Genomic DNA, 24,637 nt, shown 5'->3' on the forward strand with positions numbered 1-24,637 from the left:
AGTAGCTAATTCTCTTCTTCCAGGTCACGGTTTCTCCACCTTGGCACCACTGACATTTTGGGTTGGACCATTCTTTGTTGGGGGGGCTCCCGTGCAGGACAGGAATGTTTAGCAGCTTCCTTGGCCAGTGGCACCCGTCTCCTAGAGCGCTGACCACCCAAAATGTTTCCAAACTTTGCCAAATGCCTCTGGAAGCAAAACTGCCCACAACTGAAAACCACTATCCTAAGCAGTAATTCCTACTAACGATTCATTCAACCGCCTGCCGATGCAGGGGACACGGGTTCGTGCCCCGGTCTGGGAAGATCCCACACGCCGCGGAGCGGCTGGGCCCGTGAGCCATGGCCGCTGAGCCTGCGCGTCCGGAGTCTGTGCTCCGCAACGGGAGAGGCCACAACAGTGAGAGGCCCGCGTACCACAAAAAAAAAAAAAAAAAAAAAAGAAAAAGAAAAACCGACAATATGTGCCGAGTACCTACTTTGGGCCAGGATCACACGTGCCAGGAATACATTGGTATATGAGACAAACAGGGTCCCTGACCTCATGGAGATTTTTCCCTTTTGGAGCCTTAGTCTTCTCAGCTGTTCAGTGGGTCTTACCAGGCTGCTGACTTCTAGAGTTGTTGGGAAAATGAAATGAACTGAGACCTGCAAAGGCCTAGCCCACAGTGTCGGGATAAGCCAGTGACCAGGGGTGGGGGGTACGACGGGCCTGGCAATCGGACCTGTGCCTGGGGAGAAGCGACGTGGGCAGGAGCAGCTGAGCTGCAGCTGCAGGGGCAGCCGGGGAAGGGGCATGCCGGGCCCTGGTGGAAAGCGGGCAGGAGCAGCGAGGCGGGGAAATGGAGCCTCCGGGAGGGTGGGAGGGACCCTAACTGGAAAGAAGGAGAAGGAGGGAGAGGTGGTGGACGGGGCATAAAGAGAAGGTAAAGGAGGAGAGCAAGAAGGAGGGGGTGAGACACAGCAGAGGCACAGACAAAAAGATCAAAAACCAGACAGACAGACAAACACGTGCACAGGTGGCGCATGGTGGAGAGACTGAGGGGACAGGGGGGAACAAGGCCAGGCTGAGGAAGGGAAATGCCCTCGAGGCGGGTGGCTGCGCGGACCCCGGCCCTAGGCAGCTGCAGGACCCAAAGGAGTGGCTTTTATGTTTGTTCTACGCACACCCGACTTTGGCTACAAAGGGTTAAAACATAAAACAAGGGCCACCACCAGAGGCGTCCAGTCTGGGAGCTCCTGCCTCCTCCTCTGAAGGGGCCCCCAGCAGAGGGACAGGGACAGGGCACACGCAAGCGTGGAAGGCAAGGAGGCTTCTGTGCCCCATTTTGCGGGGTGCTACTACGGCAACTGTGAAGATGGTATTAAACTCATTTGTAAGCAGTTAGAAGAAGAGAACATAAAAAACTATGGGTGCAGCCTGGGGCCCCTGCCCCAAGGGAAGCACCTGGGTAAGGTCATCAGCTCCAGCGGAACCAAGCTGAGAACACCGCCCAGCTTGACCAAGCAGCTCTCAAACACCCTGCAACACCTACTCCAAGCCCGCAGCACAAAAACCACATGCAACCAAATGGACTCCCAGCCTAGGGCAGTAACGTTCTCTGGCTGCTGCTGGGAAGCAGAAAACCGCATTGGGTCACACAAGGCCCACCTGCCGTATTTTTTAAACAATAAAATCTCAAGCACGTTACTTTGTGAGCTTTCAATTTTATTAGAAACATCACAAGAACAGTCAAGAAGCTGTGTCTGCAGACACGATGGGTTCTGTTACTGGTTCCACAAAGACCTTCCAGAGCTCCTGCAGCAAACAGAGAGAGGGGGAGATTCCGAGATGTGCAAATGAGACTTCACGATTTCATAAAGGGACGTAATCAGCAAAAGAGAAGCCCCAAACAAGACGCGAAAAACGGGCAGCATGAAAGCTGCTGCGAGAGCAGGGAGCCTCTCCTGGTGCCTTTATTGCTCTGGGCTGTTCCGTGGAGGCGGAGCTGGATGCTGAGTCCTGGCACTGATCTGAGAGGCAGGAGGCTGCCACACTGCCAAAGGGACCAGAATGGCCACAAGTCGCACACCTTCTCCATTCTGAGCCGCGCAGCACAGCTGCTGGATTTTGTGAGGAGCTGATTTCTTGGCTGTGGGATGCTCCTCTTAATGCTGGCAGGTGGAGAAGGTACAAAACACGCCAAGTTCTTAGTGGGAGCCTGGCACCCTCACTAGGAGGGGCCTGGGAAGCTCAGAGGCCGCGGAGCGATGAAGGGAAGGCCCTCCTCGCACATGGAACCGCACACACGAACGAACGCAATGCCGTGCTTGCTGGCGGAAGGGACCGGAGGGCGAGCTGAGCAGGCCCCTCCTCCTAAGAGCCAGGCCGGGTCTCCAAAGACCCAGACAAAGGGCGGCTGCAGACAAGAGGCCAAGAGAACGAAAGACCTTGAGACTTATACGAATCCAGCTCCTACAAAGTTTAAGGGATTTTAAAGGGTCTTCTGACTTTCCAGATTTCCCCCTAGTGCTGGTTTTAAAACTGTAATAGGAAGTGATTAACCCCAGCCCCGCCCTTTCCTGGCCGGGACTCACCTTGTCTCTCGCTGAGACAGCCGGCACCTAGAGCATGTCATTGGGGTTATTGCTCAGAGGCCTATGTGATGGGACCCCACTTGCCCCGTCAGACGGGCCATCGGCCATCAGGCGAGCCCGCCTAGGCCACGAGGCCACACACTTTCACAGTGAAGACGTGGCCGTCGTCACTGGGGCTCCTGCATCAAGATCTTCAGCCCAGTCAAGAGCAATCCACACGCAATGCCCCCCCCTCCGCCCCCGCTTCCCCCGGAGTCTGCACTGCCCGCGGCAAGAGGAAGTGCTCTAAGGCCAAGTGACCGTTGGCCAGGCAGGTCCTCTTGGACCTGGAGAGAGCCCAGCGTCAGGGTCAGCGGGGAGAGCGTGGGCCGGCCTGGACCTGGAGGCTGGCTCAAGACCTCCTCCAGCCGACAGCCTCACGCCAGAGCAAGCTGCCCTCGGGCGGGCGGGCACACCTACCAGCTGCTGGATGCGCTCGTAGACCAAGAGCTGCGGGAAGGAAGCGTCCACCGGCTCCACTGCGAAGCGCAGGCGCCCACCGGTCAGCCCCTCCAGTCGCCGCAGGCATGAGCGGAAGTGGTCGTAGGCCTCGCACGTGACCTCCAGGTGCCGCAGCGTGAAGTTCAGCCTGCGCACAAGCCGCGACACACACACCGCCTGTCACCACCAGAGGCTCTGTGGCTCCCTCCCGTCACGGCGCTGGATTTTAACTGAGCGCCTCCTGCGTGCTGGGCGCCAGTGCGCGGCCTTCCGGCATCTGCAGGAGAGCCTGGGAGGTAGGGCCGGCTACGGCCTCCGCTCAGGTGGGGACTGGGGCTCAGAGAGGGAAAGGCATGTGCCCAAGATTCCACCCGAGTGATCGGGTCCACACGTTACCACTGGTCACGTGGACCCTGAAGGGGGTCCTGGAGGTCATCAGTGTCAACAACGCTGCAACAGATGTGTCCATCTGGACGGCTCTGTGCACGGCTGGGATCGCTTCCTCAGGGCCAGTTCCAGATGCTGAACTGCTGGGTCAATCAGTGTGTTCGCACGTGTAAAATAGGTAGCTAGTGGGAGCCTGCTGTATAGCACAGGGAGCTCAGCTCAGTGCTCTGTGATGACCTAGATGGCTGGGATGGGGGGGTGGGAGGGAGGGGATATATGTACACACATAGCTGATTCACTTTGCTGTACAGCAGAAACTAATGCAACGTTGTAAAGCAATTATACTCCAATAAAAAAAATCAGTGTGTTTGGTTTTATGGCTTTTGCTACATACTCTAAATTGCCTTCAGAAAAGCTGTGGGTTATCACAAGAATTAGAGGAAAATGTGTGCAGGGGGCCCAGCACCGAGTCTATCACAACACAGTCACTCCATCAACAAGAGCCCTAACGTTTCAGGACATCCGGGCAGAAACGCCCCGGAGGGGCTCTGTGTCAGGGCGAGGGCAAAGGCCCGGGGTGCAGAGTGGACATGTGTCTGGGCTTTGACGCACTCACTGCCCAGCTACAGCCTGGACGGGTCCCTGACGCCTCAGCCCTCCTCCCGTCGGCTGTGCGATGGGGATGGCAGTGCCTGCACGCGGGGTTGGCGAGCAGATTAAACGAGGCCACGTGTGTAAAGGACCAGCAGGCCCAGCCGCAGCAGGTGCTGGATAAGCAAGTGATGAGGACGACACCAGTGAGGACGCATCTGGAAGGTGAGAGTCTGGCCCCGCGAGGAGCTCACCTCTTTTCCACAGAGAGGATGGCGGTGGAGGCGTTCTTCAACCTGTGAGCCAGTCGGGACAGTGTTTTAAACAGGGCATCAGTTAGGTCATCGTCGTAAAACACTGCGGGGAAGAAAACAGGCAAATATCAGAGGAAATGAGTCCTCAGCGGGCCCCATGGACGGAATCTTTGATAAACATAACAGCCACAGCGCTCAGAATGAAAGTGGCACGGAGCCGTGGTGGGAGCCGGCCCGTGACGACGAGCGGTGACACCGGCTGTGCCGCGGAGGCGCCCTCACCTTCGGCCGCGAGCAGGATGGTGGTGTGGCCGTACAGGTCGGAGATGTCCTCCTCCGACCAGCTGAAGGGGACCTCGGGATCTGTGAAAGGGGAAGGACACCTTGGGCTCAGCCCTTTCTCTGCGGGCCACCAGCTCTCACCGAGACAGACTGAAAGAAGCTTCAGGAAAAGAAATGGGGTCGGGTAAGCTCGGTGCAGTGGGCGCCACCAGGCAGCCCCGAATCCCAGCGCCTCCGCCACCCACGTGGAAAACTTCAGGGCAGGAGGTGCCATTTCTGCTGGGGCGGCTACCTTATCCACGGGGGTCTGACCTGCTGACTCGGCCAGTAGCCTGTGCAGAAAACGATCTACACCTCCGTCCATGGCATTCCTGCCCCCATGGACTTGCTATGTGACCCCAAGAAAGGTGCTTCACCTCTCTGGGCTGCAGTGTTTGCACTAGAATGGGCATAACAATGCTTCCCTCACCGGACTGTCGGGGAGACCAAAGGACCTCAAGTGTGCTAGGTGCTTGCTAGGTGACAGGCCCTCAACAAGCAATGATTTTCCTCACCTGACATCTGACAGGGAAAAGAAAAGTTCTTGTACAAAGAAAGAGCAAAGGTGTAGGTCTGAAACAGTCTGCATAAGAAATTTAGAAATGTTCCCCACCCAGGAGCCCCTGAACCCCTGGGGCCAACTCCCTGCTGCAGGCAGAGGACGGGTGCTAAGCGGGAAGCTGCTTCCTGGCAGGCAAACGGTCTAGGCCCTGGAGTCCCAGACTTGGGTTCACACCCTGACCTGCTAGGTACCTGTGACCCTGGGCAGGCACTGAACCTCTCTGAGCATCAGTCTTCCCCGGAACTGGGGACTACAGGACCGACTGGACAGTGATACTCTGAGTCTGAATGACAGAATGAGTGCAGGGTGCCTGACATGCAGCACCAAGAATGGCAGCTGTCACTCAGCAGCCAACGGAGCTAGGACTCTGCTGGGCGGTCAAGGCCACAGGGCTGATGGCCTGGCGCAGCACAAGGAACCAATGAATCAACTGGGACACGACAGAGGAGGCCACGCACCTGTGCAGAGATCGTCTTTCAGCCAGTCCAGTTCCTTGACCTTAATCACACCGCCTGCAAAACGAACACAAGTTAGGAAAGAAGAAAAAACTTCCCACAACACACCAAGATCCATCCATCCCACATATTTTGAGTGCTGAGCATCAGGCCCGGTGTCGGCCCAGGGAGCAGAGATTCATGAGGTACGTCCCTGTCCTAGGAGACCAGCAGGGAGCAGACACTGATATGAAAAGGACGTGCCAGGTGCACGGGAGGACAGGGCTCTCGTGTCGATGGGTGTCAGGGAAGGCTTTGAGGAGAAGGCACTTCACACCACTTCTTCCTTCCAGGCCTGCTGACAGCCTGCTGTGCCCTGGGCATTCAACAAACACGACACAGGGGATCAGACAGGGCCCTGACCTCACGGAGCATGTGCTCTAGTGGGGCGGCAGATGCCAATCAACTCGTCCCACAAACAAATGTCAAAATACCATGGTTCAAGGTGTAAGGAGAGTCTGTAAGGGGACTGTGATCTTGCCTGGACGTCTGAGCATTAGGAACAGACAGGAGGAAGAGGGAGAGGAAACAGGCAGGAGGAGAGAGCAGAGCAAAGGCCCCAAGCGGATGGAACCTCCAGCAAGGCCAGGATGGCTAGAGCGGAGGGAGCCGCTGTGGGGAAGGGGCTGCCGACAGGCAAGGGCCAGGCAGGCCCCACGGGGTCCGGAGAAGCCAAGGAGTTGGGTCTGTACTCCGAGAGCAACGAGAAACCTCTAAAGGCTCTGAAGCCTGGGGCCCAGATGACCCGGTCGGAGTCCAGAAGAGCGCCCCAGATCGCGCTTGGAGCAGGAGGCCTGGCGGGGCAGCTCCTCCATCATGGCAGTTCACTCCTGCAGCGGGGCAGGAATCTGATGGTCAGGCCGACAGGGCGGGGGCGCTCTGGGCAGAGGGAAGAGCATGTGAAGTGAGCCCGTGGCTCGCTGGATGCAGGGCTGGACAGCGGGGCTGCCAGGACAGGAGACAGGAAAAGCCGGCCAGGGCCAGACCAGGAGGTCTGGAGCCAGAGGAAGAGCTTGGACTTCACCCCCAGAAGATGCTCAGTGGGGAGTGAAGGGGTCAGGCTGCATCTTAGAAAGGTCACTCTGGATGCTTGGGCAGCTCAGACAGGAGCTGGGGAGACCAGGTAGGGCCCTGCGACCTGCAGGGAGGAGAGAGCTGAGGTAGGACGTGGCTGTGGGCGTGGGAAAAGATGAGGCGAGGACAGAGCCGTCAAGCATCTGAAGTGACACAAAGCCGAGACGTCCGTCCCTCCACTACCGGGGTGTCCAGGGACGCAGGGAGAACCCCGCCTCCCAGTGTCGTGGTTCTGGGTGTCTGTCTACCTGCGAAACAGGGAAACCTCCCCCCCGGGCGGGGACCTGCTGGGCCTCACCTCCAGCGGCAGTCAGGTGGCTGTTAAGGGCAATGTTTCGCTGGCACATGGCCAAGAGATCTGCACCGACATCTGGAAAGACAGAAGGGCAAGTCATAAGGTGCCGGTCGTGACACTTTTATCTTTGTGTTTCTGCCTGGAGAGAGCTGGTACCAATAGCACGGCTGCAGAAACGTGCAAAATTGAAACAAAAGTTTCTCCTGTGTGTTTTATACTAAAATGAAATATGTTCACCTTAAGGCTCTTTCTAACGATCTCTGCCTTAAAACAGAGAAGACTGTCTGGTGGGGACAGACTCTGCATTCCAGGGAAGGGTGAGAACTCCCAGCATCCTTCGAGCGTATGACACATGCGCACACTTCCCGAATCCACCCTCCATATTTCTAATGACCCTGAGCTGGTGTCACGGTCCCGTCACAGGCAAAGCGACTCCGGCAGTCACGTGGCTGGGCAGAGCCAGGGCTGGGACTTGAACCCAGGTGTCTCTGACTCCAACAAGCCTCGCTCTTTGACACCCCAGAAAACTGACCGGAGCCAGGAGGGCATTTGGCTGTGATCGGTGGAGACAGAGCACATTCGGGCAGGCTGGAGGCAGGCACCCTGGCGCCTGACTCACCATCCCGCCATCACGTCTCCCAAGCCACCTGCTGCTCTGATGAGACGGGGGTTCCTGTCACTTGAGCAGACCTGAGTTGTAGCACAGTGTATCCTTGACGGCAGTGGGGGAAGTGCTTTGCCAAAATTAACTTCCCGTTAGGAGAGCGTGCATGTGGAGGGCATGGGGGGTCTTGTGAATGGCATTCGCCCGCCCACTGCAGACCTCCCGGGACTGGACCATCGTTTCCACCTCAGGGACCATGCAGAGCCGGGGATGTGTGTGTGTGTGTGTGGCTCTGCTCACCGAAGGGCCGCACCTGTCCCTTCTCCTGGGCCACTGGGTAAAGAGAATACTGATGTATGTGCCTGACAACACAGGACTGGGTCAGCAGTTTTTAAGCCTTTATGGTACTTTTTGTCAAAACAGATCTTGTGCGGGATTCTAACACACCAAGCACATACGAGAGGAGCAGCGATGGCTGAGCGGCGGTGGGAGACCCAGAGCCCTGGGGCTGCCCCCCGCTCCACCCCTTGGCCAGCCCCCGAGGGAGCCCACAGAACCCTGCTCCACAGAAAACAGCCTGAGCCCCCCACGTGATGAGAGACACCGTGCTGTGAGCCAGCGGCCATGTATGTGACCTTCGCCCAGCCCCCTGACCTCAGCCTTACCCTGCCCACTTGGATGGAGGGGATGGTGACAGGCTCCCCGGCCACTGCCCAGGGTCACTGTGAGGTTAAAGGCACCGATGCTCATGAAAAGGCTCTACTAACTGGAATGTGCTGACAGGATGCAAGCTCTCCTCCTCTCCAGTAAATCTCTCTCAGGGGTAAGATAACTTGATTAGATGCTGTTGTCAGGCGCTAGGCACTGTTGCTTTACGGCTTGACTCTTGAGAAGTTCACTGGCGATTTACACTGAATTGTCAAGGAGGAGTAAACAGGGTGGCTTATGCAGGGTATCTGAAAAGTACGCCCGACTCCCAGGCCACCCCTAGCTTCCCCTTTCCTAGCTCAGAAGCAAAAGACGTGCGCCACGAAAACGTCAACTAGGAATCGACAAAACGCAAAGCATGTCAGCAGCACCACTTCCTGCCTAGCAGATATCGAAGATTTAAAACATAATGACACTAATTACCTGATAAGATACTATTGTACTTTCTTGTAAACTGGTATACTCTCCCTAAAAAAGCACGTCGGCAAATCTGGAGTGTAGCTGACAGTACTGCTCTGTGTCAATTTGCTGGTGTGATCCCCAAACTACGGTACAGAAGATGTTACCACTGGGGGAGCTGGGTGAAGGGTACAGGGCACTTTCTATACTAGTTTGGCAACTTCTATGTGAACCTAATATTATTTTAAAATAAAAAATTTAAAAAGCAATCATTTGACCATAAGTATCAAAAGCTTAAGAAAGGTCCCACCCACTTCGAGGAATCTAGTTTAAGGATTATCAGACAATGATGCACAAAGGTGTTTGTTGCAGTGCAATAGACAAATGCAAACAAAACAAAACACAACGTATGAAAACAGCCAAAATGTCGAGTAATATAAGAATGGTTAAAAAAAAAAAGGGACAAAACATTACCTGGTCATTGAAAGTCATTTATAAGTAATTTTCAATGACAGTGGAAAATGCTTTTTCCCTTTTTTGACATTTTTGGCAGGATACAGCACTGAATATATACAGTTTGACTTTAGCTATTGTTTGGGAATAGGTACACACAAAGGAAAAGGAAAAAACTTGTAAAAAATATATATACGAACGTTAAGAAATAGATTCTAAAGCTCCCTGAGTACAGCGACCTGATCTGTTTCATTCACTCCTGGGTCTCCTGCATCTGGAACTGTGTCTGGCATGTAGTGGGCATGCAATGAACTGCATATTGTTGAATTTATATGGGAAATGTAAAATCATGAGGAAACGTTATTTGCTGTTCTACAAATTTTCCACAGAGAGTAGGCAAGATTTCCATAATCAGAAAAAAAAAAAGCTTGTTTTTAAGCCATATGAGAGGCATATTCCTCACGGTTTTCTGAGATGTTTATTCTTTTGAGGGGGTGTGAACAGAGGTACCAGCAGAACCACTGGTCCTGCACCCGCCGGTCCTGCTGGGTCATCCTCACACTGCTGAGAAAACAACGAAGGGTGGAGAAAACCAGCGAAAGAGGAGGGCAAAGGCGAGAACAGCCAAGGTCCAGTGTCCAGTTTACTGCCTCACTTTTTATCTAGTCAGCACACGCTCTGTGAAGAGCCTACTCCCCCTCAGCCTGAGACGGTGGGGCGTTACCTGTACAGTAGACGGTCTGCGCCATGGTGGCCGCGAGGATGCTGGCCAGCCCGGTGCCCGCCCCGAGCTCCAGCACCGTGCGACCCTGGAAGAGGTCCCGCTGGGACAGGATGTAGTCCGCCAGGAACAGAGCGCCCCGCCACACCTGGAGGGGAGAGGGACCAGGAACAAAGGTGGCCTGCGGCTCCCGAGAGACCCTTCAGGGCCGTGGGAAGCGGACGGGACCTACCCACCTGCTTGCCAACATCCTCCAGGGGGGTGGCCATGGTGTGCTCTGGACGGGACGGAAACCGAGAGAGAAAGGGCCACCGTGAAAACGGGGATGGACAGAGACAGACGGGGTGTGGGGGAGGCAGCAGAAACACAGGCCAGGCTACAGTCAGGAGGGGGCGTGTGAGCGTCGCTCTCATTCAGATCCCTGCGTCTCTCTGCCCGCAGCCCAGAGGCTCGGGTCACAGGAGGACTTGGCCCAACTTAATCAAACACACATACCCCACACTCCACTTTTTTATGTTCAGTAACCGCATGTTACGGTCATAATCTATTTATGTTCTTTTGATCAACTGTATGGGAATAACGATCACAACTCACTCCAAAATATTTTCTTACGCTCAGAACCACACTAGGAGTTAACAAAGTAAGTTTCAGATTATATCCTTTCTGGATGAAAAATAAGTATGTTAGGGAGTATTCTCAAGCACAAAATACATTAGGACAAAATCTGGTGCTGGTTGTTGCGGGGAGGTGGAGAACAGAACTATGAGATCAAGGAGAAAAGGGAATGATGGCAAACGTTTTTCCTGCTAAATAAGAACCGGTTCTCGTATCTTTAAGCAAGATGGTGCCGGCCATCAAAACACCACACACGCATGGCAGACTAGTTCACATCAAACCCCAGGCTCACTTCAAACCGGGAGTAGGGAGCGGGAGTGGCGGGGGGAGGGGACAGCAAGGCTGAAGGGGTGTGTCTGTGTCTGTGTGAGTGTGCATGTGAGAGAAGAGGCCTCCTCGCTTTCCAGCCCTGCTCCGGACCCTCAGTGTCAGCTCCCCCCATCCTGCCCATCCCTCTTCCCCAGTCTCTGCAGCCCCACGGCATACTGCCCCCGGCCCACTGGCCCCCGGCTGGGGCGCACGTCTCCCCTCCTCCCATCTTTCTTTGTCTCCTTCCAGTTTGCCTGGCTGAGCCAGGGGTGCCCTCCCACGGGGACCTCGGTCGTCTATGCCTGGTCTTTTCTCCGAGGGGGCCCGTGGACTTAAGTTTTGCCTCCAGCTGCATTTAAGGGGTGCTCAGCTTCCCTTGAGTGAGAACATGGACTGAGCTCAGAAAGACCTGCGTGTGAGCCAGGCTCAGTCACGCAGTCTGGCCGGTGGCGTGAGTCACCGAACTTCTCAGCACCAGAGCCACAGTTTGCTCCTTTACAAGATACAGAAATAACACCCCCTAATTCATGGGCTCAATGGCCTCCCTAACCAGGGTCAAGGGCAGAGAGCTCCTGCCCCAGAGGAAAGTCACACCTTATATTGAAACAATTCCAGTGGCGTCTTAAGAACATAAAAGCCCAGCCTGAGGAACACACGAGAAACTCCAGGGTTGGCAAATGGGCTTAGACAGACAGTCTTAGTATCTGAGCCGTACCCTGCCCCTACCAGGACCGTCTCTAGACCTGCAGGAACCCAGACTCTCCTCCTCAACCTGTCTCCCTCCTCCACACTCAGATCAGTCCCCTGGAATGAAAGCTGACGGCAGCTCACGTTTTTTGAGCACCTACTATGCACCAAGCACTGTGTTAAGAACTCTACATGTGCCATCTCTCTCAGTTCCTCACAACCAGAGATTATACCCATTTTACTGACAAGAAAACTGAACTCTGAGAGGTTAACGTACTTGCCCAAGTCACAGGCCAATGGAAAAAGCACGTGACTCAGGATCCGACAGCCCAAGTTCTAGCCCTGCCTCCTCTGAGTTCTCTTTGCATCCCAGTTTATCTATAAAATGGGGGAAATGATCATAATTTACTTTGAACCTTGGGTCTGTGGATTCCTAGCAGGTTCGTGGATAAACTTTAGATTTTTGACAATCCCTGGAAGTAGTCTGGAAAACACATTCTCCTCCCCCTAAGAGAATTTTATTTTAATCAGTTTCTCAAATGGGTCTATAACCTTAAAAAAAGGCTGGGCTTACGAATGGGAGGAACAGGGTGGCCAGGGGAGGGATACCTGCTTAGCACCTGCTCTGCACCAGGCCCTGCAGGAGCACTTACGGGGCAGTATTTATGAAATCACCACCCAAACCCAGGGAGGGCAGCTTTCCCAATCCCCTTTCATAGGTCCAAAAACTTGAGGCTCTGGGTGGGCAGGATACTTGTCCGGGGTCCCCTGGCTTGTGAGGGGCGGAAGAGCTCTACAGGATCCTGAGACCAGGACCCCTTCCCCTGTGCCACATTTTACAGATGTGAGTGTACAGCTGCGGATGGAATAGTTAGGAGTTACTGCTTAAGCTCAGGTATTCAATGACCTTTCTATTCTCCTCCCTCAGGGCAGGTAGGGACCGAGCGACTGAGCCGAAAAGGAGGGCGAACTTCCAGGCGCTGTGAGATGGGGCTTCACAGTGAGGCAGAGCTGGCGGCACACTGACCCTACCCTGCCCTGTGGGACTTTGTTCTCAGCTTGCAGGATGGGAAATTCCCGGAACATTAAACATGCGCCCTGGAGGCCAAACAGCTCGCTGTGAAGTCTGCTGCCCCCCTCCTCAGGGAGGCCAGTTAAGTGACGGCTGAGGGAAAGGAGCAGTCATCGACCCCCACGAATAACACTTTCCAATGTTCTGATCACGTGACATGGGTAAGAAACATGGGCTGTGGTGTCAGATGGACCTGAGTGTGAGTCAAGGCTCTGCCACTGACTAGCTGTGTGATCTTGGGCAAGTTCCTCAACCTCTTTGAGCCTCAGTTCCCTCCTCTGTGAAATGGGAATACTCATCCCTGGAAAGGCCATGAGGACCAGAGGTAATCCACAGAAAACAGGGTAGAGCTCCCACCAGGGTGGTCTAGAACCAGCCTGCCTGGTACCCAGCAGGCCCTCGGTAACCGTCTGCTGAACGGATGACCGCACGGCTATCAGAGCTGCTGTTCTGTCTGGGTTTCTGAGAGCGCCCAGTGGACCCCATATGCGCAACCCAGGCCAGTGCTGGGGGAGGCCTTTACCTGGGACCTCAGGCACCATCCAGGACCCTGCATCTCAGTGAACAGACTCACATCACAGCAGTGCTGGGGATGGCCAGAGTCCTGGCTGTGGAGATGGATCACACGGACTCAGAACCTTCCTCCCTGCCCCCAAACGGCATGGCCTTGGGCTCGTCACTTCCTCATCTGTAGCACCCCTCAGAGAGGCTGAGAAGACTATGTGAGGTGATGAAGGTGAACATCAAAGCACTATAGGTGCCTCGTCGTCTCTGGCTTCCTTCCTGACCTGGCTGCTCTCAACTCCTGGCATTTCCAGACATCAAAATCCCCGAGTCACCAAAGCCCTCTGCCTGCCCCTATGCCCGGCCATGGATGCTCTGGGCCCTGCCTGAGTGCCTGCTGAAACCTCCTTCCGCCCCACCTCTCCTGCCACTGCATCCCTGCCTCCTCCACCCCCCACACCCCCAGCTTCTAGCTCCCAGCCCATCTGATGGGCCCACACACTCCTCCAGGTTAACTCTGGATCTCCCTCCCCCTCCCTCCCCCTCTGCCCTGCTCCAGCTCCAGAATCTGCCATGGCTCCCTGCTGCGGGCTCCTGTGGGCCAAATCTTCCACAAACAACCCCGACCCACACCCTGGCATGCTACGTAGGATCAGAGTACTGATGCAGGAGGCAGCAGCACTGAAGCTTCCGGAGCAGGGGATGGCCAAGCTGGGACTTGTACAATCAGGAATGTGTTAGGGAGCGAGCCCTCTGAGGAGAAGGCAGAAGCAGAGGTGCGCAGGGAGAAAGCGCACAGAGGCTGAGCGGGTGAGGCTGGTGTGAGTTGAGGATGGAGAGGAGGGCGGAGCCACCTCACACAGGGGCCCCGGGGCTATGCTGAGCCTGTGGACTGTGTCCCGAGGGCAATGGGGAGCCACTGAAGAGTCTGGAGCAGGAGGGTGAGCCGACAGCACTTTGGCAAGCTCCCCTGCTGCCAGCGGCACTACTGGCTCCCAGTGTCTGGACGCCGGTTCAGCTAACCTGTCCTGCCCTGAGATGCCTGGATGGGCCCGTGCTCAGCAGCCTTGTGCCCTGACCGACGCTGTGGCACCGCCTGGCGGCAGGTGAGCAGCCCTTTATTACCTATTTTGATGACATCGTAGGGGCCACTCTCTTGTGCTTCGTCTCCCAGGACGTCATCTTCCTCCTGCATTAGAATCATGGGATGTACCTTGTCTCTCGGAGGCCCTGAGGGCTTGGAGGGAGAGGCAGCCCGTGGTCTTCTCACAACGTCCAAATCCCCATCCTCGTCCAGCTGAGCTGCCACCCCCTCCTGGCTGGTGGCGTCGGCCCCAGCCTGGAGGGAGACTCCCTCACTGCTGCAGCTGCTTCTGGCGGGAGAAGTCACCTCTGCGTGATGGGCTCTGTGATTGCCACCCTCAGCCCCTGAGTCTGTCTGAGAGGCTTGGTTCCACAGAAGCTTGAACTGGGACAGGAAGACTGAAAGGCAAGACAAAACACAAAAGCAGAATATTTCTAAACTGTCTCCTTTTCTATTTCCCTTCCTCAATTTCCACCTGGGAAGAGTTTTAAAGGCCAGGTGAAAAAAAAAAAGGACAAGGACCTACTGTATAGCACAGGGAACTATATTCAATATCCGGTAAATAAACCATAATGGAAAAGAAAAAAGAAAAGAAAGGCCAGGTGGAAATATCATAAAACCAGCAGCAAAGGTCTGTCTGATCCGGCTGTGACGCTGCAGCCTCCAGAGCAGCCCCGCCGATGAGCACCTGCACTGCAGGTGCTCGGCTCACAAGACCGCATTTACTCCTTACAGCAGCTATGAAAGTGGCAGTGTCACTCTATTTTATTTTTTATTTAAAAATTTTTTGGCTGCGCCACACGGCTTATAGGATTTTGGCTCCCGACCAGGGATGGGACCCACATCCCCTGTAGTGGAAGTGCGGTGTCTTAACCACCAGACCACCAGGGAAGTCCCAGTGTCACTCTGTTTTACAGATGTGGAGGCTGAGGCTCAGAGGTTACGTGAGCTGACCAAGGTCACACAGCTGTGGGCATGGCTGAGGCAGGATTCAAACCCGGTCTACTCAACCCCTGCGCTTCTGCCCTCCTCACTGCACTGTTCAGCCTTAAGGTTGGAAGTGAGGACAAGGATACTGTGTCCCTCACCACCTGGTGGCCAGAAAGTCACTGGGACAGGCTTTGGTAAGAGTATGGGTGCCGGGAGAGTTGGGCTGGAGGCAGGGGGTGTCCTGGGCCAGAGTCCTCCACATGCCCCGACTGGCTGACCCTGGGGCAACTCGCTTATCTGTTCTGAGCCTCAGTTTCCTGAATCCAGGAATCCAAACTGGGACATGAGGGAAAGGGGAGTTATGAACTGCACTAGAACAAGCAAATACAACAGTGATCGGAGCTGGGGAGGGCGGCCAGGGAGGGAAGAACGTTCTAGGCAGAGCGAAAAGCAAGAGCAAAGGTGCTCAGAGAGGAAGGTACATGCAGTGTGTGAGGGGCGGAAAGGGGCAGAAAGTGGCCACTGAGCAGCGAGGGCGGGAGAGAGAAGTGTGGACACACGGGCAGGGGCTGGGCCTCGCAGGCCAAAGTGAGGGCTCTGGTTTCCTTCTAAGAGCAAGGGAAGCCACTGGAGGGTCTAAATCAGGGCAGTGGTATGATTTGCATTTTTCAAAGGACCCCCTGGGATGCTGGGGAGAGGAGTGAGGGAGTGTGTGCAGGAGAAAAACCAGGGAGCCCTGGTGGGAGGAGTCAGCCGGGGGTAGGGGCAGTGGGCTGGGGGAGTCCCCGGGCCCCGATTCCCCCACTGGCCCGTGGGCTCCCCCAGGCAGAGCTTGACTCATTCCCTCTGCGTTCCCAGCATCGCGTCCAGGTCTGGCACAGAGCAGGTGCTCGGGAAAGCACAGGGGTTTGCTCAGTGAAACAAGGGCACTTAAGAAGTGGTGTGAGGATAAGCTAAACAATCCAGTCTTCCCAATCTTTTCTGGGAGAAAGCAGGAAACACAATGGGCTCCCTGGGGTGCAGGGACCTTACCGGGCTGCCCCACGCCACTCAGCCGCACCATGAGGTGTCTCTGGTTTGGGGTGTGGAGGTGGACGTCTGACAGCACGGTGTCGCTTTTGAAGGTGATCTCGTCCATGGCCGGGGAGGGAGATGGCAACCATGGCCTGGGCTCCCCATCAACCATGGGACAGCAGCACCTAAGAGGCGAGAGCAAGTCCTCAGGACAGCAGGTCCCAGAGGGGGAACAGTGTAAACGACCCCAGCCAGGTGGCAGAGAGCTCCCTTTTCAATCCTCTCTTAATTCTTCCTGAAGGAGAACGTCTCAGAGCCTTGGCAAGGGAACAGAATGCAGCTAGAACGGTTATTTTGTTTTGCACTGTGTTATTTTCATAGCAATCGTTTATTTATGGCAAGAGATCTACATGTCCATTTATACTGATAAAGTTTTCCTTTCCTTTTTTATTTTTTCCAACTTTTTTATTATGAAAATTTTCAAATAGCAAGTTGAGGGCATAGCATAATAAACAGCCATAGACCCACTGCTTAGATTCAATGATCATTAATGCTTCTTCACATGATAAATCGATCCATCTATCTAGGTTTTTTCTCCCCTGAACTGAGCACCTTCTAGACGTCACATCATTTAACCCCTAAATAATTCTTCAGCATCTGTCTCCAAAGAACATGCTCCTACATAACCATAAGACCATTAGCAGACCTAAAACAATGAACGATTCCCTTATACCATTTAAAACCCAGTTCATAATCAATTTTCTCCATTTGACACCCAAACGTCCTTTGCAGCTAGTTTTTCAACCAGTATTCAATCACAATGTATGCTTTGCATCTAGAAGTTGTTTTCCCTATAACCTTTTTCTTCTAGAAGTTAGCCCCAGCTGCCCATATATCATTTGTTTTTAAACCTTCTTTTTAAATGAAAAAAAGTGAGTGGATTTAAAGGAAAAGCAACTAAGGGAATCACTGTACAGGTGATATACAGATGTGGAAAAATTATGAGGGCGACACAGCAATAACTAATTTGGAAAACCAGGCTGGAGGTAAGGTGGTCAAAACCAGGAAGGCTTTTCGTCCATCCAAATGCTCCACCTCATCAAAAGGCATTAAACAGCAGCAGCCGTGTGCAGACAGAGCCTTGAGCTGTGATGCTGGGCAGAGCAGGTATAAACCCAGTCTCCTACCTCCTTGCTACATGACCTTGAGAAAATTACTCCACCTCTCTGGACCCGTTTCTTCAGCTACATTCTCACCTTGCAGGGTTGGCAGTAGGTGGGGGGATGGGGGGAGATATGTGGGGGAAGGGTGTTAAGTGCTGAGCAGAGCCCTTGGTCCGCAGCAATTGTTAATAAATCCTTGGTTTCAGATGCCTGACCCAAACCTGCCCACAATCCCTGACCTCCTACAGGAACCGTCCCTGCTTGGGTGTGTGTGTGCACTACGTGTGTGCTCCACGCACGTCATGAGACCTCTCGGGCCTCCATTTCTTTAACTGGAAAATGGGATCGTCATAACCCAGGCTGTCCACAATCTGAGTCCACATAACTGGAGTGCCTACATTTAAGTACTTTCCACGGGGAAGCAAAAGTTGTACCAACACAAACATTTTTATAAAAGAGTCGCCCCTTGCTGGCTGGCTTTCCTATCTAACACTATAAGCCAGCACAAAGCAAGTGGCTCATGAAGTGAGCCTGTGAATCTGGCAAACGGATGCAGGATTTCATGGTGTCAATGAAAGCAATGGAGAAGAAATGCTCGACCCTCAGGCAAAAGTCCTCAACCAATGTGGACTGGAAAAATCAGGATGGATCCAGGAAGAGTATCCAGTATAAATACATCTTAGACCTCCCATGACCAATCGTTTTAAAGACAGATCTGGCTCTCCCGGGACTGAAAGAGATCCTGGGGGAAAATATTGCAATCGCATACCAAATTTTCTTAAATACAGAGAAAAGCCAAACCCGTATTCTTAATTTCTAGTTGAAATTTCAAATTTAAAATCCAACCTGCCCAGGTCTCCCAGGAAACGCACTCTACAATGGAGTACGAGGTTAAGTGGATTCCCTTTAAGGGGCTTTTCCTAGAACCAGATCTCTGGGAATGCAGAAGCACTTTGTACCTGTCTCAGCGTCTGTGTGAGGATTAAATGAGACAATGATCATTTTCAGGGTTCAGGACATAGTAAGTGCTCAATAAATGACAATAGAAAATATTATCATTATAGTGTTGATAAGAATAATTATTAACTGATGTGCTGGAAGATGTAATAAGGCAATAGCTTCTCTATTTAGGAATAGCTGACTCACAGTCTCTGTCTGGGGATGCTGCGGCTGGATGGGCTTCAGTCCCCTCTTCTCACTGGGGAGGAGGGAAAGGACAACCCGACTGCAGATGGGACCTCTGCTTCCTCCTTTGGGCAGCTGACAAGTGTCCTTGGCTCCTCTAAGGCTGTAGGGGCCAGACGCAGACGCTGTCATCCTAACCCTGTCAGGAGTGCCCACTAAAAGCAGTTTGCTGGGATCTGGGGGTTGAAATGCCTCCCCGCCTCCCAGGCTTTCTCTCTGCCAGGTGTCACAAGGTCATCAACAATCAGGAAGTAGGAGGGATTCTGACACTGAGGCCCGGGTCTGTGGGGCAAAGACTTGGCCCTGGCCGCGGCGCGGAGCCGTAGTTAGGGGCTCCAGGGTCCTCGACCCTCGGGGCTCTTCGTTCTCTCTGTCTTGCCGCTCCCTTAACTCCAGCTGGCGAGCTAAGCATTGCCCTCTCAAACTGCAGTCACAGCTCGGGCATCACCCTCCCTTCCTAATCCAAAACCAAGGGGGCTGCGTGGACCCCGAACGGAAACCCAGAGGAAGGCATGGACTCCTCCCAACACCCTGGCTTAGACGGGGAAACTGAGGCTGAGTGGGGACTTAGGCTTCAGGCCCGTGGGAGCCCGCACTTCAAGGCCAGGCTCGGTGCCAGGAGGCTCCCTGCACCCTTCCGCGTGCCGCCGCCTTCTCCCACGGGCTTACCCACCGCCGGCCGCTGCCTGAAGTCCCAACCGAAATGCTCACCACGGAGCGCAAGCTGCCGCCATTATAGGCAGCCTGCGCAGGCGCAGCCCCACCCCCTGCGCGCGTGTCCCTCCTCGTCGCCCGTGACCACGCCTACCTGCCGAATCGCGCATGCGTGCCAGCCTCGCTGGCAGACTGGTGCAGCCCTGAGGAGGTGAGTTTCGCACCTGCACAGGTCTGCTCTCACCTGCCCTGGTTTAATGGGGTGGCCGGCCTGGGTGGGACGGGTCTGCGAGAGGGGGGCCGTTAGGTCGCCCCAGGTCACCCAGCTGAGTGGCAAGGCTTGGATTCGAACCCGGGTAATAGGGCTCTAGAGCCTGTGCTGTTAACCAGCATACTAGCTATACTAATTATCGTTATCCCTGCTCTTAGTACTTATTAATATAATAGCTGGTACTCGTTTCATTCATTCATCCACTCGTCAAGTCTCCAACACCAGGCGAATGAAGAACCTCAGGTTAATTAGCGTCTAACAGGAAATGAAATCTGATGCAACTGTTGCACTTCAAGTAAGCTTCCAAGCACATAGGACCACAGATGTAAAATGTGCACACATTTACATGCACATACGGAGAGTCAACATCAGTTTCATGGATAAAACATGAGGGGGTGGTTAATAGAGTGAGCAGGCAACATAAATGTTTTTAAAGGAAACATTGTTTCTTGAACTCCCCAGGATAGTACGGGGGAGCCGGCTGGGCATCTTGGGACCCCGTTCTAGTCTTGGTTGGGTTGTTCCCAGGGGACGTCTGGGTGCTAGGAGGGCACCGAGGAAGGTGGTGTAGACACCTCTGGGTTTTTTGTCTAAAAGCTTGTGAGAATAAAGCAGGCAGAGCCATCCTTTAAAAACAAAAGTCAGATTACGTCCCTCCTCTGTTCAAACCCTTGGAGGCCCCCACCTTGGACAGAAGGAAGTCAGTATTCTCACAGTCATCCCCTCCCCATCTCATACCCGACTCTGCTCCCTCCTATTCACCCGGGAGGCTTCTCTCCAGGACACACACCTGCCTTGTTCCATTCCCTCACCTCCTTCTGGCCTGTGCTAAGGCATCATCCTCTTCTCAGTGAGATCTTCCCAGACCATCCTATTTAAAATAACCGCTTCTCGGGGAATTCCCTGGTGGTCTAGTGGTTTGGACTCTGTGCTTCCACTGCTGGGGGCCCAGGTTCGATCCCTGGTCAGGGAACGAAGATCCTGCAATCCCCAGGCCCTGGCCAAAAAAAAGCCACCTCTCCCCACCCAGGCACTCCCTGGTGCATAGGAGCTGCTCAAAAAGTTCAATTTGTCGAATGAAAGAAGAAAGGAAAGAGGAATGTGTGCTCACGGGGTGTGCAGAGAGGGTAGACAAAAGCAGACGTGATGTCACTGCCCATCTTTGGGCTGCCCAGATGTGTTAGGGAGCTGGACAGAGAGCTGCTGGGGGTCTGGGTAGCTCCTCACTGAGATGTTGAGGTAATTCAGGTCATCCCAGGCTTCCTGTCATCCTCAGCATCAAGTTTAAACTCCACTTGGACCCCGTTAACGTTTCCTCCCTGAGGCACGGACAGTATCCATTCTCCTCTCCTCCTATAGTTGTATAGTATTTTTGCTGGGCACACGCCTCTTTCAAATTAAAGACTATTTCCCAGCCTCCCTTGCAATAGCAAGGACATGGGGTTAAACTAAAGGGATTAAGCCAATGGGATGTAAAGGGAAGTGTTATGGAGCAGTTTCCGGGACCCTTCCTTAAGCAGGAAACTGGGGAGTCCTTGGTTCCTAATACTTTGTCCCTTCCATCATCCATGAGGCCCAAAACAGATGTGCTATGAGGGCTCTACACTAAGTTATGGCAGAGTGGCAAACCTACTTGGGGGTCACCTCCTCCAGGAAGCCTTCCCTGATTCCCCCTCCTCCAGTTCACGACTATGAGTCTCTGGGTCCCCCCAGTCCTCTCTACTGTCTCCATCAGAGCACCTGTGACTCCCCCACCAGGTTGTGGGTGCCTTGGAGACAGGAGCAGCTGCTGGTTCCCATCAGCAACTTATGCAGGATTTCTCCGTATCCACAAAGGAAAAGGGAATAATGCTTGTAAAGCAGTTAGCATCATCCTCGGCATGCTGTGAGTACTCAAGAAATGATAAGAGCACCTATAAACTATAACAGTTGACCCTTGAACAACATGGGTTTGAATTGTGCATCATGGGTCAATTTATAGGAGGATTTTTTTCACTAAACAGGTACTGTGGTGCTATACAATCTGTGGTTTGTTGAATCTGCTGGCTGTAAAGTTATATTTGGATTTTCTTTTGTTTTCTTTTTCAAATTATTTTCCCATTTAGGTTATTATAGAATATTGAGCAGAGTTCCCTGTGCTATACAGTAGGTCCTATATTTGGATTTTCAATTCTGCAGAGGGTCAGTGCCCCTAACCCCTGCGTTGTTCACAGGTCAACTATATTATTGCTTATACTAGTTCATTCAGGTGGTAAACGCCCCAGACATGTCTGAGGGGGCAGGCAGGTGTAGACCCTCTGGTCAACAGGTCCAGCTGAATCCATTGTTCACCATTCGGCCAGGCCCTGCAAATGTGAATGATGGAACTGTATTAAGGTTCTTATGGCTGCTGTAACAAATTACCACAAGTTTGGTGCCTTAAAACAAAATGAGTTTATTTTTTCACAGTCCTGGAGGCCAGAAGTTCAAAATCAAGGTGTCATCAGGGCTGGGTTCTCTCCAAAGGCTCTCAGGAAGGATCCTTCTGTATTAGCTTGAGCTGCTGTAACAAACTATCATAGGTTGAGGGGCTTAAACAACTGAAATTTATTTTCTCACAGTTTTGGAGGCTGGAAGTCTGAGATCAAGGTGCCAGCATGGCCAGATTGTGGTGAGGGGATCGCCCCTTGGGTTGCAGACAGCCACCTTCTCACTGTGTCCTCACACGCCCTCTTCTCTGAGTACATGAATAGAGAGGGAGCAAGCTCTCTAGTGTCTCTTATAAGGACACTAATCCTATCAGATCAGGGCCCCATCCTTATGACCTCATTTAACCTTAATGACTTTCTTAGAGGCCCCATCTCCAAATACAGCCACACTAGGGGTTAGGGCTTCTATATATTAATTTGGGGGGACATATGCAGTTTGTAATACCTTTCTTGCCTTTCTCCTAGCTTCTGATGACTCCTGGTGACCCCTGACTTGTAGGTGAGTCATTTCAGTGACACATTTGCCTCCATCTTCACATGGCCATCTTCCCTCTGTGTCTATGTCCAAATCGCCTCCTCTTCTAAGGACACCAGTCATTGGATTAGGGCCTACCTAAACCACTATGACCTCATCTTCACTTATTTACCTGCAAAGACCCTATTTCCAAATAAGGTCACATTCACAGGTTTGGGACTTGAACACATCTTTTGGGGGAACATAATTTGACCCATAATAGAAAATATCGTAGAGGGGATGCTCCAGACCTAGTTTTTCAGCCTACAGATGTGTGAGTCACCTCAGCTATGGGGGTCCTCCTGGCTGAGACTCCCAGACATCGTAGTGCAGAGACGAGCCAGCCCCGCTGTGCTCCGTCTGAATTCCTGACCCACAGAATCCATAAACATAGCAAAAGTGTTATTATCGTCTATGCCACTAAATTTGGGGGTAGTTTGCAACACAGCAGTAGATGCTCAGAATAAGGGGGAAGGAAAGCTGCCCTTCTTCGCAGAACTTTGCAGTTTAGGGGGAGAGGGCCCCCCGCGTTCCTGAGTCTCAGTTACATACACAACCACCCCTGAGGCTCAGACAGGTGAGGTGCTTTGCTCAAAATGCCAGCTGCTGAGTGGCAGAGCTGGGATGCAGACCCAGGTCTCTGAAATGTCCCAGCGTTGGATGGGGCCTTAGAGTGAAAAGCCGTTTCTAGCATCCCAGGCACGTCTTTTCCTTTGAGAGTCTCCCCCGAGGCTTGGCGATGCAAGGGTTACTGTGCTAACTCCCATATGCCGGAGCGTACATCACTCCCACTGCCTGGGCTAATGACAAATCACGTATGCAACAGAGGAAAGCGGATGGCCTGCCAGATGTGTGATAAGAAACCAGCTTGCAGGAAATTGCTATCAGGTGATCATTATTAGCCCGGGTATTCAGAGCAGCCCCGTTTCCAAAGGTCATGCGTTTACTAAATGCTTGATGCGTTTTCCCAATCGGCCCTGGAAGATTTTGTCCTCCTGGAGAGAAAGCTCTTCCCCTGGATCTGCTGAGAGCAGGTGATTATAATTCTACACCTCCCCACCCCTGCATCTCACCAGCCTCTAACAGCAGCTGCTACAAATGCACAGTGATTGCCTCTCTGGTTCCTGGTACCGCGTTGAGAGAAACCAAGCTGACCGTTGCGTGCGATGGAGCTGGGTTCAAATCCCAGCTCGGCCACTCAGTAATCATAGTCACTCATTTGATGCGTGATTGTGGAGAGTTTTTCACATGCTAGGTACTCAGGCAAGTTACTTTTCTTCTTTGAAACTTAATTTTCTAATTTCTCGAGTACTGATAATAATACCTACCTTGAAGCGTTGTTGTGAGAATGAGTGAAATAGAATGTGGAAAGTTCCAGGCATGACTTTCCTGTGCTTCTTGAGCTGATCTGAGCGTATCTCTTCATCTTAAAGAACGCACCAATTTCACTAATTTTACCAAGTTATATATTGTTAGATTTTTAAAAAGCCAGTTAGGGCTTCCCTGGTGGCGCAGTAGTTGAGAGTCCGCCTGCCGCTGCAGGGGACACGGGTTCGTGCCCCGGTCCGGGAAGATCTCACATGCAGCAGAGCGGCTGGGCTCGTGAGCCATGGCCGCTGAGCCTGCGCGTCTGGAGCTTGTGCTCCGCAACGGGAGAGGCCACAACAGTGAGAGGCCCGCGTACCGCAAAAAAAACAACAAAAAAAAGCTAGTTAAGCCAGGTCACCTTTAAGGGGCCTGGAAGGAAGTGTTTGGCCTTGGTGATGGTGTCACGATGTGGTTCGAGATTGTCCCCTGGGTTGCCGTCACGGCCGCGTGCTTGTTCATCCCGGGAATGGCCACTGCACGCATCCACAGGTTCACTAATGGAGGCAAGGAAAAAAGGGTTGCCCATTATTCGTATCTGTGGAACTTGGTGGAAAGAGATAGGCGCATTTCTGGAGTTGATCGTTACTATGTGCCAAAGGGTTTGGAGAACATTGATTAAGGAAGCATTTTCCTGATCGATGAAAAATAACTCAGTTATGCTCATCTACCGCTGCTAGAAGGTTATGCAGTGTATTGTGTAGCATGCAGTGTATTTTGTACTCTGTAATAAAAATAAAACAAAAAAGTAAAATTAAAAAAATAAAATAAATAAATAATTTAAAAAGCCAGTTACATAAATCAGGAGCTTGGGATGAACACACACACACAACTATGTGTGGGACAGATAACCAACAAGGACCCACTGTATAGCACAGGGAAC

At 53.0% G+C, this 24,637-nt stretch overlaps 1 protein-coding gene and 1 pseudogene across 2 annotated transcripts; one reads left to right on the top strand and one right to left on the bottom strand.

The window, feature by feature from the left end:
- Positions 1 to 1,690: 1,690 nt before the first annotated feature.
- Positions 1,691 to 19,196, bottom strand: METTL22 (methyltransferase 22, Kin17 lysine). 2 transcript variants are annotated; one of them, XM_065893102.1, is made up of 11 exons: positions 19,152 to 19,196; positions 16,153 to 16,319; positions 14,232 to 14,588; positions 10,156 to 10,196; positions 9,923 to 10,067; positions 7,038 to 7,109; positions 5,630 to 5,683; positions 4,571 to 4,651; positions 4,289 to 4,391; positions 3,036 to 3,204; positions 1,691 to 1,797 (listed from the first exon to the last, which is right to left on the bottom strand). In XM_065893102.1, the coding sequence occupies exons 2-11, from the start codon at positions 16,304 to 16,306 to the stop codon at positions 1,732 to 1,734; spliced, it is 1,242 nt and encodes a 413-aa protein (XP_065749174.1). In that variant the 5' UTR covers positions 16,307 to 16,319; positions 19,152 to 19,196; the 3' UTR covers positions 1,691 to 1,731. The 2 variants fall into 2 exon arrangements, with proteins under 2 accessions (XP_065749174.1, XP_065749175.1); XM_065893103.1 differs by lacking the exons at positions 10,156 to 10,196; positions 19,152 to 19,196 and having other exon boundaries at positions 14,320 to 14,588; positions 16,153 to 16,258.
- Positions 19,197 to 24,163: 4,967 nt separating this feature from the next.
- LOC136135611 (NADH dehydrogenase [ubiquinone] 1 alpha subcomplex subunit 1 pseudogene) lies at positions 24,164 to 24,376 on the top strand (annotated as a pseudogene).
- Positions 24,377 to 24,637: the final 261 nt, after the last annotated feature.

The sequence above is a fragment of the Phocoena phocoena genome, chromosome 15 (genome assembly GCF_963924675.1).
Source record: "Phocoena phocoena chromosome 15, mPhoPho1.1, whole genome shotgun sequence".
Taxonomy (NCBI): Eukaryota; Metazoa; Chordata; class Mammalia; order Artiodactyla; family Phocoenidae; genus Phocoena; species Phocoena phocoena.

Excerpts from the sequence above, each read along its gene's own strand:
- METTL22 (XM_065893102.1), bottom strand. The coding sequence starts at position 16,306 with ATGGTTGATGGGGAGCCCAGGCCATGGTTGCCATCTCCCTCCCCGGCC. Across the intron at positions 14,589-16,152 it reads GAGTGGCGTGGGGCAGCCCG|TCTTCCTGTCCCAGTTCAAG; the intron begins GTAAGGTCCCTG and ends CTTGCCTTTCAG. Across the intron at positions 3,205-4,288 it reads ATCCTCTCTGTGGAAAAGAG|GCTGAACTTCACGCTGCGGC; the intron begins GTGAGCTCCTCG and ends GCTTGTGCGCAG.